The following is a 16,088-nucleotide window of genomic DNA, read 5'->3' on the forward strand; positions in this document are numbered from 1 at the left end:
ACCTGTGTGGCCATGCTGGAGCAACCAGCAACACAAACGATTGTTCCATGATGATTTTGGAAATCACTCTTGAAAGAAGAACTAGAGGCGGAAAGATGTAAGCAGGTTGATAACACCATGGAAGTTTCAACGCATCTACTGCTTCCGCCTGAAAATCCCTGGACCTGGACAGGTATCTGGGAAGTTTCTTGTTTAGATGAGAGGCCATCAGATCTATTTCTGGAAGACCCCACATCTGAACAATCTGAGAAAACACATCTGGATGGAGAGACCACTCCCCCGGATGTAAAGTCTGACGGCTGAGATAATCCGCCTCCCAATTGTCTACACCTGGGATATGAACCGCAGAAATTAGACAGGAGCTGGATTCCGCCCAAACAAGTATCCGAGATACTTCTTTCATAGCTTGGGGACTGTGAGTCCCACCCTGATGATTGACATATGCCACAGTCGTGATATTGTCTGTCTGAAAACAAATGAACGGTTCTCTCTTCAACAGAGGCCAAAACTGAAGAGCTCTGAGGATTGCACGGAGTTCTAAAATATTGATTGGTAATCTCGCCTCTTGAGACTTCCAAACCCCTTGTGCTGTCAGAGATTCCAAGACAGCTCCCCAACCTGAAAGACTTGCATCTGTTGTGATCACAGTCCAGGTTGTCCGAACAAAAGAGGCCCCTTGAACTAAACATTGGTGATTTAACCACCACGTCAGAGAGTGTCGGACAATGGGATTTAAAGATATTAATTGTGATATCTTTATATAATCCCGGCACCATTGATTCAGCATACAAAGCTGGAGAGGTCTCATGTGAAAACGAGCAAAAGGAATCGCGTCCAATGCTGCAGTCATGAGGCCTAAAACTTCCATGCACATAGCCACTGAAGGGAATGACTGAGACTGAAGGTGCCGACATGCTGCAACCAATTTTAAACGTCTCGTCTGTTAGAGACAGAGTCATGGACACTGAATCTATCTGGAAGCCTAAAAAAGTGACCCTTGTCTGATGAATCAATAAACTTTTTGGTAAATTGATCCTCCAACCATGTTTTCGTAGAAACAACACTAGTTGATTTGTGTGAGATTCTGCAGAACGTAAAGACTGAGCTAGTACCAAGATATCGTCCAAATAAGGAAACACCACAATACCCTGTTCTCTGATTACAGAGAGTAGGGCACCTAGAACCTTTGAAAAGATTCTTGGAGCTGTTGCTAGGCCAAATGGAAGAGCAACATATTGGTAATGCTTGTCTAGAAAAGAGAATCTCAGGAACTGATAATGTTCTGGATGAATCGTAATATGAAGGTAAGCATCCTGCAAGTCTATTGTAGACATATAATGTCCTTGCTGAACAAAAGGAAGAATAGTCCTTATAGTCACCATCTTAAAAGTTGGTACTCTTACATAACGATTCAAAATTTTCAGATCCAGAACTGGTCTGAATGAAGTTTCATTCTTTGGGACAATTAATAGATTTGAATAAAACCCCAGACCTTGTTCCTGAAAAGGAACTGGCATGATTTCCCATGAAACCTATAGGTCTGAAACACACTTCAGGAAAGCCTGAGCTTTTACTGGATTTACTGGGATGCGTAAGAGAAAAAAATCTTCTCACAGGCGGTCTTACTCTGAATCCTATTCGGTACCCCTGAGAGACAATGCTCTGAATCCTTTGATTTTGGACAGAATTTGCCCAAACATCCTTGAAAAACCTTAATCTGCCCCCTACCAGCTGAGCTGGAATGAGGGCCGCACCTTCATGCGGACTTAGGGGCTGACTTTGGTTTCTTAAAAGGCTTGGATTTATTCCAATTTGAGGAAGGCTTTCAATTGGAAACAGATTCCTTGGGGGGAAGGATTAGGTTTTTGTTCCTTATTTTGACGAAAGGAACGAAAACGATTAGAAGCCTTAGATTTACCCTTATGTTTTTTATCCTGAGGCAAAAAAACTCCCTTCCCCCAGTAACAGTTGAAATAATAGAATCCAACTGAGAACCGAATAAATTATTACCTTGGAAAGAAAGAGATAATAATCTAGACTTAGATGTCATATCAGCATTCCAAGATTTAAGCCACAAAGCTCTTCTAGCTAAAATAGCTAAAGACATGGATCTAACATCAATTTTGATAATATCAAAAATAGCATCACAAATAAAATGATTAGCATGTTGCAGTAAAACAAACAATGCTATATAAGTCAGAATCCAATTCTTGTTGCACTAAATTCTCCAACCAAAAAGTTGAAGCAGCTGCAACATCAGCCAAAGAAATTGCAGGAAGTACTATCTTCCATAGGAACAGTGGTTCGTTTAGCATGAGTAGAAATAGCCCCATCAACTTTGGGGATCTTTTCCCAAAACTCTATTGAAACTGCTGGTAAAGGATAAAATTTTTTAAACCTTGCAGAAGGATTAAAAGGAGTACCCGGCTTATTCCATTCCTTAGAAATCATATCAGAAATAGCATCAGGAATAGGAAAAACCTCTGGCCTAACCACAGGAGGTTTAAAAACAGAATTTAAACGTTTACTGGTTTTAATATCAAGAGGACTAGCTTCCTAAATATCCAAAGTAATTAACACTTCTTTTAACAAAGAACGCATATACTCCATTTTAAATAAATAAGTAGATTTGTCAGTGTCAATATCTGAGGAAGGATCTTTTGAATCAGATAGATCCTCAACAGAGGTGGATAATTCATTATGTTGTCGGTCATTTCAAATTTCATCAACTTTATGAGAAGTTTTAAAAGACCTTTTACGTTTATTAGAAGGCAGAAATGTAGACAAAGCCTTCAGAATAGAATCAGAAACAAATTCTTTAAAATTCATAGGTATATCATGTACAGTAGAGGTTGAAGGAACTGCAACCGGCAATGTACTATTATTGATGGATACACTATCTGCATGTAAAAGTTTATCATGACAACTAATACAAATGACATTAGGAGATATAATCTCCACAATTTTACAACAAATGCACTTAGCTTTGGTAGAACCGATGTCAGGCAAAGTTCCAACAGATACTTCTGAGGCAGGATCAGATTGAGACATCTTGCAAAATGTAAAAGGAAAAACAACATATAAAGCAAAATTATCAAATTTCCTTATATGATAGTTTCAGGAATGGGAAAAAATGCAAATAGCATAGCCCTCTGACATAGAAAAAGGCAAGAGGCAAACAGCAATAGGGTAATAAAAAATGAAAAAAGTTTGGCGCCAAGTATGACGCACAACGTAACTTTATTGCGTCAAGAATGACGCAATAAAGTGTAGCATTTGGCGCACCCGCGAACCTAATCCAGCCCACAATTTGAAACAAAGTAGTCAATTGAAAAAAAGACTCCCCAGGTAAAAAAATATTTCTTAATATTTACTTTCCCCAAATATGAAACTGACAATCTGCAAAAGGAAATACATGAACCTGACTCAAGGCAAATATAAGTACAATACATATATGTAGAACTTTATATTAATGCATAAAGTGCCAAACCATAGCTGAGGTGTCTTAAGTAATAAAAAACATACTTACCAAATGACACCAATCCACATATAGCAGATAGCCAAACCAGTACTGAAACAGTTATCAGTAGAGGCAATGTTATATGAGCGTATATCGTCAATCTGAAAAGGGAGGTAGGAGATGAATCTCTACGACCAATAACAGAGAACCTATGAAATAGACCCCCGTTAGGAAAATCATTGCATTCAATAGGTGATACTCTCCACGTGCCTCTGACATTCGCTGTACTCTGAGAGGAATCGGGCTTCAAAATGCTGAGAAGCGCATATCAACGTAGAATCTAAGCACAAACTTACTTCACCACCTCCATAGGAGGCAACGTTTGTAAAAACTGAATTGTGGGTGTGGTGAGGGATGTATTTATAGGCATTTTGAGGTTTGGGAAACTTTGCCCCTCCTGGTAGGATTGTATATCCCATATGTCACTAGCTCATGGACTCTTGCCAATTACATGAAAGAAATAGAATACCCAAGCAATTAGGCACTTAACACTTTTTTAAGTTTCAATTACTATTATAAACTGCGGTTTCATATTTGTCACCAATCCTTACCTTCATGAACACTATGATTACAAATTTTAGATATAATATTGGCATTGTATATATTAAATTAAACTTGTTTTTAATAGTAATTATACCATCAATAGCTAGCAACACAGCTTACTGACATAAAGAGATCACAAACTCCTTTAGATTCTTACACAGATTCTGGTTACATGGAAATTGTACTAAAAAACAATGTTCTATTATCCATATAGAAGAGCAACAGTTAAACATTTTTATTGCCTGAATAAATATGAAGCAAAAGCTGTATACATTTAAACTAACATACCAGTATCAGTTGTGTACGTATTGCTAATCCGCACTAACTTATAGGTACTTCCTACTAATGCTTAATAAGCATTACAAGGAAGTACCTATTGGCCAATGAGCTATAGAAGTTAGTACTTCTCAGACAATGAGCATTAGTAGGAAGTACACAACTAATACAACTCTGTTAGTGTCATTTCATGTTTAAACCTCTTTTACTTCACGTTAAAAAAAATCAGCATATTTAAGATGTTATTAATTTGTGTGGATGATAGAATTTTTTGGAGTACAGTGTCCCTTTAATACTACATAAACCATGCTGTCAGAATTATGAATAATATTCTACAAGCACATTTTACAGACAAAACCTGTTAAGAAAAGGAAATTGACTAATAGTCCATATAGCAATATTAAGCATTTACATTTATATATTATAAGCATTAGCATAACATAACAAATCGATTTATTTACCTTGAAATAACTAAAATCAAATATAATTTCTCCATACTTCTGTTGATCGGCTTTGTCTTTTAGCCTGAATACAGCAGGTACAAATTCTGAAAGTCTCAAAAGTTCGGCAATAATTGCATTTCCACGGGAGACGATCCGCAGAATTGCCTGCCCACAGTGATTATTTTCTGCTAGGAAATCAACCATTCTGATCATGGACAGTGTGTTCAAAGCGTATGAGTATATTTTCTTTCTGAGCCTAAACAAGGAAAAAACAGTTAACACAACTGTATTAATATTCATTCAAAATAAATCACCATCAGACAAAAAATATTTGTATTTGAACCTAATAAAAAACGGAAATCTTGCATTAAAATTGCATTTGATGAGCCTGTTCAAAAAACAAAAATGCTTTATGCTAAAGCTACTCTCCGCTATTACTAATACAAAGCAAAAGCTCTCTAATACATGTTTTTAGGGATACAATATCACACACATGCATTGTAATTGTAATATATTTGTGTATTTATTAGAAAGAGAAAAATCAAACTGCATTGGAAAAGATTATGTTTTTAAACCATAATTTAAATGTGTATAATATGAGGTGAATACCTTATGTATCTGCCAAACAACCCAAGCTATAGTGTATAAGCAGATGATCGCCTATTTATAATAGGGAGAGCATCACAAAATATCACAGCAGAAGCCCCATGTTTGCTAAATGGGCGCAAAAACTTGCGTCACATCAACTCTGCTTTACTATAAGCAAACATATAAGGAAGTCTCTGATAAGAGCCCAATATGTATTATAATTGGTTCTCTTACATATTACATCAATTCCCTTTTAAGGTCTTCTGTCCTAATTAGATTCACACTACAAATGAGTTCATATTAATATAATAAGCTCCCCATAAACCATGTATTTTACAAAATGTTATATCAGAGATTGCCTCGTTTTTTAATTTTTTTTTTTAAATGTGGTCTAAATAGATCCTCCTATTTGTGTTAATAGGTGCAATGAGGTTTTATATAAAAAACAGAATTATATACATAGGCTTAAAGGGATACTAAACCTAATTTTTCTTTACTGACTCAGATAGAGCTTTCAATTTTAAGTAACTTTCTAATTTACTTATACTGTATTATCAGTTTGTCATAGTTCTCTTGCTTTCTTCATTTGAAAAGCAGGAATGTAAAGCTTAGGAGCCAGCCCATTTTTCGTTCAGCACCTGGGTAATGCTTGCTGATTGGTGGCTAAATGTAGCCAGTAATATGCAAGCGCTATCCAGGGTGCTGAATTTAAAATGGGCCAGCTCTTAAGATTTACATTCCTGCTTTTCAAATAAAGATAGCAAGGTAATGAAGAAAATGTGATAATAGTAATAAATTAGAAAATTGTTTGTTCTATATGAATCATGAAAGAAAAAAAATTGAGTTTAGTATCCCTTTAACCCCTTAAGGACCAAGGACGTACAGGGTACGGCCTACAAAAACTGCCCCTTAATGACCAAGGATGTACCCTGTACATCCTCAGGGTTTTCAAACTCTGGAAGCGATCGTGATCGCTTTCAGCCATGTTAATGTTATTGCAGTGGTGCCTCGATATTAGGGCATCCTGCATTAAAAAAAAAGGCCATCTCTGCATCGGCCAGGGATGGTGCTGATCGTTGGTGGGAGCCATAGTAGGGAGGCGGACGGGCAGCCCATCGTTGGTGGAGATCCGGATCCTGTCCCCACTGTTTCCTGGAGCACACGAGGAGGCGGAGGGGGGGGGGGGGGCGTGCGCGTGTGCTACATTCAGTAACAGTAAAGTCCGAGACAAAGAAGGGGGGGGGGAAAGGTTGGGTAAGGGATCTGGGAGGGTCGGTAGAGTATTAAGGGTGGGCAGCTACATTACAGAAATTGTTGTTTTTTCTTTTTAGACAAAAAAGGAATTTTTTTTAGTAAACTGGGTAGTAGCTGCCAGTAGCTAAGATGGCGGCCAATAGGTCAAGGGGGAGGCTTAGAGAGCTGTTTGGGGGGGAATGGGGGATCCTACACTAACGATAAAATATATATATATAACAAAAAAAACACCTTTATTTTTATACTGACAGACTTTCTGCCAGTACTTAAAGGGACCCTGAGCCCAATTTTTTTTCTTTCGTGCTTCAGATAGAGCATGCAATTTTAAGCAACTTTCTAATTTACTCCTATTATCAATTTTTCTTTGTTCTCTTGCTATGAAAATCATGAATGTAAATCTTAGCAGCCAGACCATTTTAGGTTCAGCACCATGGATAGCGCTTGCTTATTGGAGGCTGACATTTATCCACCAATAAGCAAGCATAATCCAGGTTTTCAACCAAAAATGGGCCGGCTCTTTTGCATCACATTCCTGCTTTTTAAATAAATATAGTAAGAAAAATTGATAATAGGAGTAAATTAGAAAGTTGCTTACAATTGCATGTCTATCTGAATCATTAAAGAAACATTTTGCGTTTGGTGTCCCTTTAAGATGGCGGTGACAATTGTGAGGTGGGGGAGGGAAGAGAGCTGTTTGAGGGTGGTCAGGGAGGGATCAGGGGGTGTGATGTGTCAGGTGGGAGGCTGATCTCTACACTGAAGCTAAAATTAACCCTACAAGTTAACTTATTAACCCCTTAACTGCTGGGCATATTACAAGTGTGGTGCGCAGCGGCATTTAGTGGCCTTCTAATTAACAAAAACCAATGCCAAAGCCATATATGTCTGCTATTTCTGAACAAAGGGGATCCCAGAGAAGCATTTACAACCATATGTGCCATAATTGCACAAGCCGTTTGTAAATAATTTCAGTGAGAAAGCTAAAGTTTGTAAAAAAGTTAGTAAACAAGTTAACGATTTTATTTGATCGCATATGGCGACGAAATGGTGGCATGAAATATACCCAAATGGTCCTAGATTAATACTTTGGGTTGTCTACTAAATATATATATATATATATATATATATATATATATATATATATATATATATATATATATATATATATATATATATATATATATATACACACACATGTGAAGGGTTATTCAGGGATTCCTGACAGATATCAGTGTTAGAATGTAACTATCGCTAATTTTGAAAAAAAAAAAATGGTTTGAAAATAGCAAAGTGCTACTTGTATTTATTGCCATATCACTTGCAAAAAAAGCAAAGAACATGTAAACACTGGGTATTTCTAAACTCAGAACAAAATTTAGAAACTATTTAGCATTGGTATTTTTTGGTGGTTGTAGATGTATAACAGATTTTGGGGGTCAAAGTTAGAAAAAGTGTTTTTTTTTTTCCATTTTTTCATCATATTTTATAATTGTTTATTTTATAGTAAATTATAAGACATGATGAAAATAATGTTATCTTTAGAAAGTCCATTCATTTAATGGCGAGAAAAACTGTATATAGGTGTGGGTACAGTAAATGCGTGAGAGTAAAATTACAGCTTAACACAAACACCGCAGAAATTTAAAAATAGCCCTGGTCCCAAAGGGTCAACAAATGGAAAGTGGTCTGGTCACTAAGGGGTTAAAGGGACACTGAACCCAATTTTTTTTCATTGACGATTCAGAGAGAAGCATGGCATTTCAAGCAACTTTCTAATTTACTTTTATTATCAATTTTTCTTTGTTCTCTTGCTATCTTTATTTTAAAAGCAGAAATGTAAATCTTAGCAGCCAGCCCATTTTAGGTTCAGCACCATGGATAGCACTTGCTTATTGGAGGCTGTCATTTACCCACCAATAAGCAAGCATAACCCAGGTTCTCAACCAAAAATGGAGAAGAAAATTAAAAAAATGATCTTGTCACTAAGGGGTTAATATTGAATGTTCTCAATGTTACTGCTTGAACTCATGACACAATATTTTTTTTTACAGTACACCTAATGTTTACAAGGAGGGGCTAGATAAGGAAACATGTTTCATAAAGGGGTTCCAAACGCATGATATCAGAGAAACCCCATATTTATTATATAAGGTGGCTGGAAATAAAGTAACCAAGGCGACACCCGCACTTTAAATATGGACCTGACATTTATGATATTGTGACACATATTCACTGTAGAGCTATTTACCTGACACCTTTGCAGGCAGCGCCTCCTCTCCACCGGTCAATGCTCCAGCGTTCCCCACTGCAGTATATAGGAAGCTGCCCCTACAATCAAGCAACTCTTTGACATCCCCATCATGTGACCCAGTAGCAAAAGTCACCTGACTTGAACTTCACGTCGCCTTGTTACAGCATCATCCTGCGCCCGCTGTCATAGTAACGGGTACTGAGTGGGAGCGGTCTGGTCATAAGAAAAATCGGCGGGTTGAAGTGACTAGTAGCGTGTGTGGCGCAGGTACGAGGTTACACGTGTTAAATCTTGTGATGTAATAAAATGTGATAATACATGTAATAAGGAGTCACAGATTCTGCTGATGCCGATATGCGAGTAACATGCACAGTAGTAAATTTCCAAATGGCACTACACGTAGCAGCCTCCAAGATGAAAAGTCCTGCAAAACTAATAACTACACCAGAGATACCCGTGTATTCATGTCCTAGAACTTCTATGCAGTCATGGTATACAGGTGTCCTGTATTTAACCGGACAGTGCAGTATTTTAGCAGACTGTCCAATACAATCTATACAAAAGTACCTGGATGTTAAATAGTCCCCCTATGTAGTGACAGCTTTTTAAGGTCCCTTTATGTCTCTAACATGAGCATTGTGCAGTGTGTTTTAAAGAGCTACTGGAGTAAAGTATGTGCTCTGTATTTTTACTTTCAACAACTGGGATATAAAAACATTACCCAGTGTTTGCTACTGGCAGTTGGTGGAAGGGGTTTAAATTACCGCTTTGTATGTGTTACTGGCAGCCATAGAGACAAAATGTGTTTTTGTGTTGCTGGCGTCCAATTGTATCAATCACTCCTTAGTTGTGCAAAATAGATATATGGTGGGGTCAAGCAAGGAGCCTAAGGTAGAGCTTTGAAGTGGGACCATTGTGTGACCCCACTTAGCAACCATAGTTTATTGTGTGAATCAATATTATAGGGTAAACCCACACAAGAGAGTGTGGAGAGTGCTCAATGCCAATATAATATAAATAGAGACAGAAGCACCATATAAAGCACTCACTTCAAAAAGGTATATCGGTAGAAAAAGTCACAACTTAGATCTCCTTAAAAATTAACTTTTATTGAATAGTCATATAAAATAGTCCGTAATACACGGAACTAATATATACAAGACAAACATTTTATATACAGACATCCCAACCTGCAAAAACTCATTTCAGGGAGGTGGCTTCACCCGCTATTGCGCCGCTACACCCCCCCCCCCCAGTTATATATTGGACACCTTGAAACCCTAAATAAGTTAGGGACTTATCATTAAAGTAGCTTCCCACTAAAGTCACGTTAAAAAAAAAAAAAAAGTAGCTTTGTTGCACAACCACATACAACAAACCTTTTTTTCCAGTGACCGTACGCTTGTTGAATGCTTAAATATTTTAGAATACAAAGTTTAATTACGTGCAGTAAATAAGGTAGTATTTGTGTTTTTATTTTATTAGAATCAGTGGGGGCATTTTGGCTACTAATGCTTTGAGGGTTCTATAACATCCCACCAACTAAAGGCATTCCTTAAAGAAGCACTTTTCCGGATTTGGGCCACATTGGATCGTGGAACTTGGAGTTTCAGGGAGATTGCATTCCATTTGCTGGCATCAGGGAGCCGCTATTACAGTCAGGGAGACTCCATGAACTTCAGGGAGACTTGGGATGTCTGTGTGTGTGTGTATATATATATATATATATATTAAAAGAAAAGGTGAAAACCTGTGTGTGCTGAATTATACAAATATCTCGTTATAAAATGTAATGAGTAAGATGGTAAGTACAAATATATGTATGTGGAACTTTTTCAACACATACTGAGTATAGTTAAAAGGACAGTATACACCAATTTTCATATATCTGAAATACATAATATACACTACTATAAAGAATAAGATGCACAGATACTGATATAAAAATCCTGTATAAAACTGTTTTAAAAACTTTCTTAGAAGCTCTCAGTTTAGCTCAGTTGAAAAGATAGCTGGAAAGCCCACTGCAAGTGGGAAATAAGACACTCCCCCTCTCCCCCTTTTGCATATGAAAAGACCCTTTACACAAATAGGAGCAAGCTGAAGTAGGTATCTGACGGTATTCTCCTAAAACTTCAGGGCTTGGTTAGGAGTCTGAAAATCAGAGCTATGTTATGAAAAAAATAAGCAAAACTATACATTTAAAAAAAAACTAAAAAACTTTATGGGCTATATAAATAGATCTACAAAACATTTATGCAAAGAAAAAATTAGTGTATAATGTCCCTTTTAAAGGTATATAACAAATAGATGTATGTGGAACAGTTTTCAAAGGCCTTTGACAAAGCTTAGGCAAAATGCTCATCAGGCAGACGTAACCTGGTGTGTGCTGCTTTGAGTATGTGTTGAAAATTGTTCCACATACATCTATTTGTTATATACCTTTAACTATACTCAGTATGTGTTGAAAAAGTTCCACATACATATATTTGTTAGCAAGTTGGTAATACTGAGAATATAATTATTGGAGGGGAGTGTGAGGGGTATCTTAACTAATACGGCTTTGGGACCGAGTCCCCTATTTTTTTCTATAGAAAGTATATATAATCAGACTCCTCATTAGCAGGAACCAACATATGTTTCCTATACTTACCATCTTACTCGTTACATTTTATACCAAGATATTGGTATAATTCAGCACACACAGGTTTTCACCTTTTCTTTTAATATATATGTTTGTCTTTTATATATTAGTTCCTTGTATTACGGACTATTTTAAATGACTATTCAATAAAAGTTAATTTTTAAAGAGATCTAAGTTGTGACTTGTTCTACCTACATACCTTTTTGAAGTGAGTGCTTTATATGGGGCTTCTGTCTCTATTTATGCCATAAACTTTCTGCATGAGGATCTAATAAATCTTAAACTGATATGAGAGGGATCAATTGACATGAAATAGTGTTGTTAAAAAAGAGACGATAGTCCAGCGAGCTCCAAACAAAAGTGAGGGTTTAATCCAAAAAAGGTACACACACAAAATTTAAATAAGGGGTAAAAAAGTTATAGCTAAATGAGCAAGCTTGAAAAGCTAGAAACACTATGACTCAGAGCTCCCTGCCGGTCTTGCGCGTTTCGGTTATGTAAAAGCCTTAATCATAGACCATCTAGTGTTGTTGCTATACTGCTGCCATATAGTCCTGCAGACGTGCATACTCCTGTACTTCCCTTCCTGCTTTTCTACAAAGGATAACAAGAAATTGAAGAAAATGTGATAATAGAAGTAAATTGAAAAGTCGTTTAAAATTGTATCTTCTATCTGAAACATCAAAGAAAAATGTTGGGTTTTATGTCCGTTTTTAAAAGGTGTTCACATTGCACAAAAATAATACGGGAAGTGCTGATAAAATATACAAATATAAAACTAGAAGATGACTCAGTTATAAAAATCTATTTAGGAACAATAACATTTAAAAATAACAAACACCATTGTCTAATATTTAATAAAACACATATGTAGGAAACAGTATTCAGTGACTTATGAAGTTGTGAAAAATTAATAAGGTCTAGATTAGACCAGCAACCGGGAGATGTGCCTAACTAGGCCAGGTGCACGTTGGATAAGCTGGCGACCTTCAGCTTAAAACATATATCAGAATAAGTACTCCACAGCACCATAGAATCCATAAAACTATCCTTTATTGAAGCATACAAATGGACAGGTATGCATACCTGTCCGTTTCATATGCTTCAATAAAGGATAGTTTTATGGATTCTATGATGCTGTGGAGTACTTATTCTGAAAAATTAAAGTGATGGTAAATTCACTTCCATAACTTCACATAGTATGAAAACTCTTCTGCTAACTAGCATATTGATATGCTTATTTTGTTCCAATGTCAAATCTACTTTTAATACTGAGCATTTTTGTCAATCTCCGTTACCTGATTCAATGCAGCCTCTCTGAATAATTTTCGCTTAGGCTTCTTTGACTGGCAGCTATTTCAGCCAATCAGATCCTCACCATGCGCCCCATGTAAGTTAATAACAACATGCTCCCGTGCTTGGAACTCAGGCTGGAAGTTGAACTGCGTAGAGTAATCATGCTTTGGATGTTAAATGGAAGATGAGCTTTGTGACCATGGAGGCTGGCATTTAGCAGAAATGGAGAGATTAGAGCTTCTTCTATATCTGTGTAAGGTAGTTCTCTTTAGTGAGCCAATCAACTGCATACCACGCTAAAATTGTGATATTATACCACTTGATGACAAGTTAGTGACCAAGAAGTCACAAAAAAGAGTACACTTGAAAGCACTCACTCCCTCATCAAATCATAAAGGTATGGCGTGTTGTGTGTGAAAAAAATGACACATTAAAAACATAAACACTTTAATAGAATTTATTAAAAACTGGGTGTATTTAAAAACACTGAAGAACTGATAGGTGGTATTGTGTAATTCGTCTGAGATATCTGACAGACCTTGTAATATTGATAGTTAGTCAGTTATTGTGATTATGGTTGGCGTCTCACATTAGTAGAGTGAACCAATAGATAAGGAGTATTTATTGATAGGCACTGGGTTGCGTGCTATTAACCCTGAAGAGTTAGTTATATGTAGTTGATACAGTGCTACCTCTTATTTTGTGTCTTCTCCTATATAATTGGTTATTGACCGCTGCTCTTGGATTAAATCTAAATCAAAATATAGGAAAGTGATTATTGAGTCTTATAGGTTGTCCTGTATAGATATAGGTTATCCCTATAGAATGAAAATGGTGTATCTGAAGTTTGGTTATTCTTCAGAAATGTAATGTTCTTATGTTATACCATAATATTGTATTTCACTATATAGGGGAAATTCGATATACTTGGGTGTATACGATTGGGAATAGTTACTTAGAAAGCTTGCTCCTATTAGGACTGATGGTAATGATAGTTATCCCTGTAAATGGTAGTTAGTATCCTTAAACTGACTTAGTCCCTGTCCGGAAGTATTGGCAAACTTAATATAATTAACTGGGTTCCACAAGAATCAATAACATTAAAGGGTATTGCAATAGTCAGTAACTGTAGTAAGTAATATGCACAGTAAGCTTGTATACATTTACTCACATACCTTATAGAATTATTATGGTATATTAAGCTTACTGTGCATATTACTTACTACAGTTACTGACTATTGCAATACCCTTTAATGTTATTGATTCTTGTGGAACCCAGTTAATTATATTAAGTTTGCCAATACTTCCGGACAGGGACTAAGTCAGTTTAAGGATACTAACTACCATTTACAGGGATAACTATCATTACCACCAGTCCTAATAGGAGCAAGCTTTCTAAGTAACTATTCCCAATCGTATACACCCAAGTATATCGAATTTCCCCTATATAGTGAAATACAATATTATGGTATAACATAAGAACATTACATTTCTGAAGAATAACCAAACTTCAGATACACCATTTTCATTCTATAGGGATAACCTATATCTATACAGGACAACCTATAAGACTCAATAATCACTTTCCTATATTTTGATTTAGATTTAATCCAAGAGCAGCGGTCAATAACCAATTATATAGGAGAAGACACAAAATAAGAGGTAGCACTGTATCAACTACATATAACTAACTCTTCAGGGTTAATAGCACGCAACCCAGTGCCTATCAATAAATACTCCTTATCTATTGGTTCACTCTACTAATGTGAGACGCCAACCATAATCACAATAACTGACTAACTATCAATATTACAAGGTCTGTCAGATATCTCAGACGAATTACACAATACCACCTATCAGTTCTTCAGTGTTTTTAAAACCACCCAGTTTTTAATAAATTCTATTAAAGTGTTTATGTTTTTAATGTGTCATTTTTTTCACACACAACACGCCATACCTTTATGATTTGATGAGGGAGTGAGTGCTTTCAAGTGTACTCTTTTTTGTGACTTCTTGGTCACTAACTTGTCATTGTGTTAAGTACACAGCACCCCTTGGGCAGTAAATAATAAACATAAGGCTACTTTTTGACTATTATTAGCCCATCCCCCCCCTTTATTTCAGTAGTGCCATCACACTCTCTTTCCTTTTGAAATTATACCACTTGATGTCAGGAAAGGAGTGGCCACCAAATTCTTTGGGTTGTGAAAGTTTGTGTATTGAGAGGTGTCTCCCCCCCCCCCCCAATGAAATTGGCACATGCTTTATAGAAGCTTCTTATATCTTTACTTAGGACAAAAAGTTGAGGGAACAATATTATTTTAATTAGCATTACTTTAGCAGAGAAAGATATTGGGAATGATGCCATCTATTCAGTTTAGAAATAGCTCCTGTAAAAAAAAAATTGGTAAAATTAGACTTATACCATCTATTTGGATTTTTATTGAAGTAGATTCCTAAATATTTAATAAATTCTACTTCTTTGAATGGATATTGGAAACATTTTTTTGTATCCATAAGATTTCTGTGTTTGACAGGTTAATTTTATATCCAGAAATTGAACTGAACAAGTGGAAAGCCTGTAAGGAAATAGGGATACTAGTTTTAGTGTTTTTAAGAAATAAAAAGTAGGTCAACCGCGTATAGTGATACTAACTTATTATTCCCTAGAGTTATTCCTTTTAATTCCTGCCTAAAAAGGATTGCCAAAGGTTCAATTGCGAGATTGAATAGCAGAGGAAAAAGAGGGCAACCCTGTCTGGTTCCTTTATTTAGGGTAAGGGTAACTGTCATACTACTGTTCACAATCATAGAAGATATGGGATAGTTATATATTGCCTTGACGAAAGTTACAAAACATCCTGAAAAAAACAAAATTCGAAAGAGAAGAATACAAGTGGTCCCAAATTACGGAATCAAAGGCCTTTTCTGCGTCAACTATCAGTAAGGCAAAGTCTGCCTTGGTAGATTTTTTTCTTTTTTTAGAGTTCATTCCAAAGATGTTCTAGTATTATAGCTACTTTACGGGTGTTTTTAGTAGGATATCTGCCAGACATAAAGCCTGATTGATCTTCGTGTATAATTTTATTTAAATGTCCTTTGAGTTTATTTATGATAATGGAGGTAAGTATTTTGTAATCTACGTTTAATAACGAGATCAGTCTGTACGAACCAGGATCTGTTGGATTTTTTTCCTTTTTAAGTATTAGTGTGATAAGTGAAGCAGTAAAATATTTAGAAGTAATTTGGGCTTTGGTAAAGTAACTATTATAT

General features: G+C 36.1%; 2 protein-coding genes across 2 annotated transcripts in view; one reads left to right on the forward strand and one right to left on the reverse strand.

Moving 5' to 3' along the window:
• Positions 1-8,985, reverse strand: part of LOC128661721 (WASH complex subunit 5-like) — a 115,284-nt gene extending 106,299 nt beyond the window's left edge. The window contains exons 1-2 of the mRNA XM_053715944.1: positions 8,873-8,985; positions 4,801-5,038 (exon numbers count right to left, since the gene is read on the reverse strand). Of these exons, the coding sequence (XP_053571919.1) occupies positions 4,801-4,995 (195 nt within the window). The 5' untranslated portion in view covers positions 4,996-5,038; positions 8,873-8,985. The remainder of the gene's footprint in view (positions 1-4,800; positions 5,039-8,872) is intronic.
• A 78-nt stretch (positions 8,986-9,063) lies between these two features.
• The window catches only part of NSMCE2 (NSE2 (MMS21) homolog, SMC5-SMC6 complex SUMO ligase), a 1,014,246-nt gene continuing 1,007,221 nt past the window's right edge, over positions 9,064-16,088 (forward strand). Inside the window, exon 1 of the mRNA XM_053715348.1 lies at positions 9,064-9,142. The gene's annotated coding sequence lies outside the window, so the exon portion shown is untranslated. The remainder of the gene's footprint in view (positions 9,143-16,088) is intronic.

The sequence above is a fragment of the Bombina bombina genome, chromosome 5 (genome assembly GCF_027579735.1).
Source record: "Bombina bombina isolate aBomBom1 chromosome 5, aBomBom1.pri, whole genome shotgun sequence".
In the NCBI taxonomy this organism is placed as follows: Eukaryota; Metazoa; Chordata; class Amphibia; order Anura; family Bombinatoridae; genus Bombina; species Bombina bombina.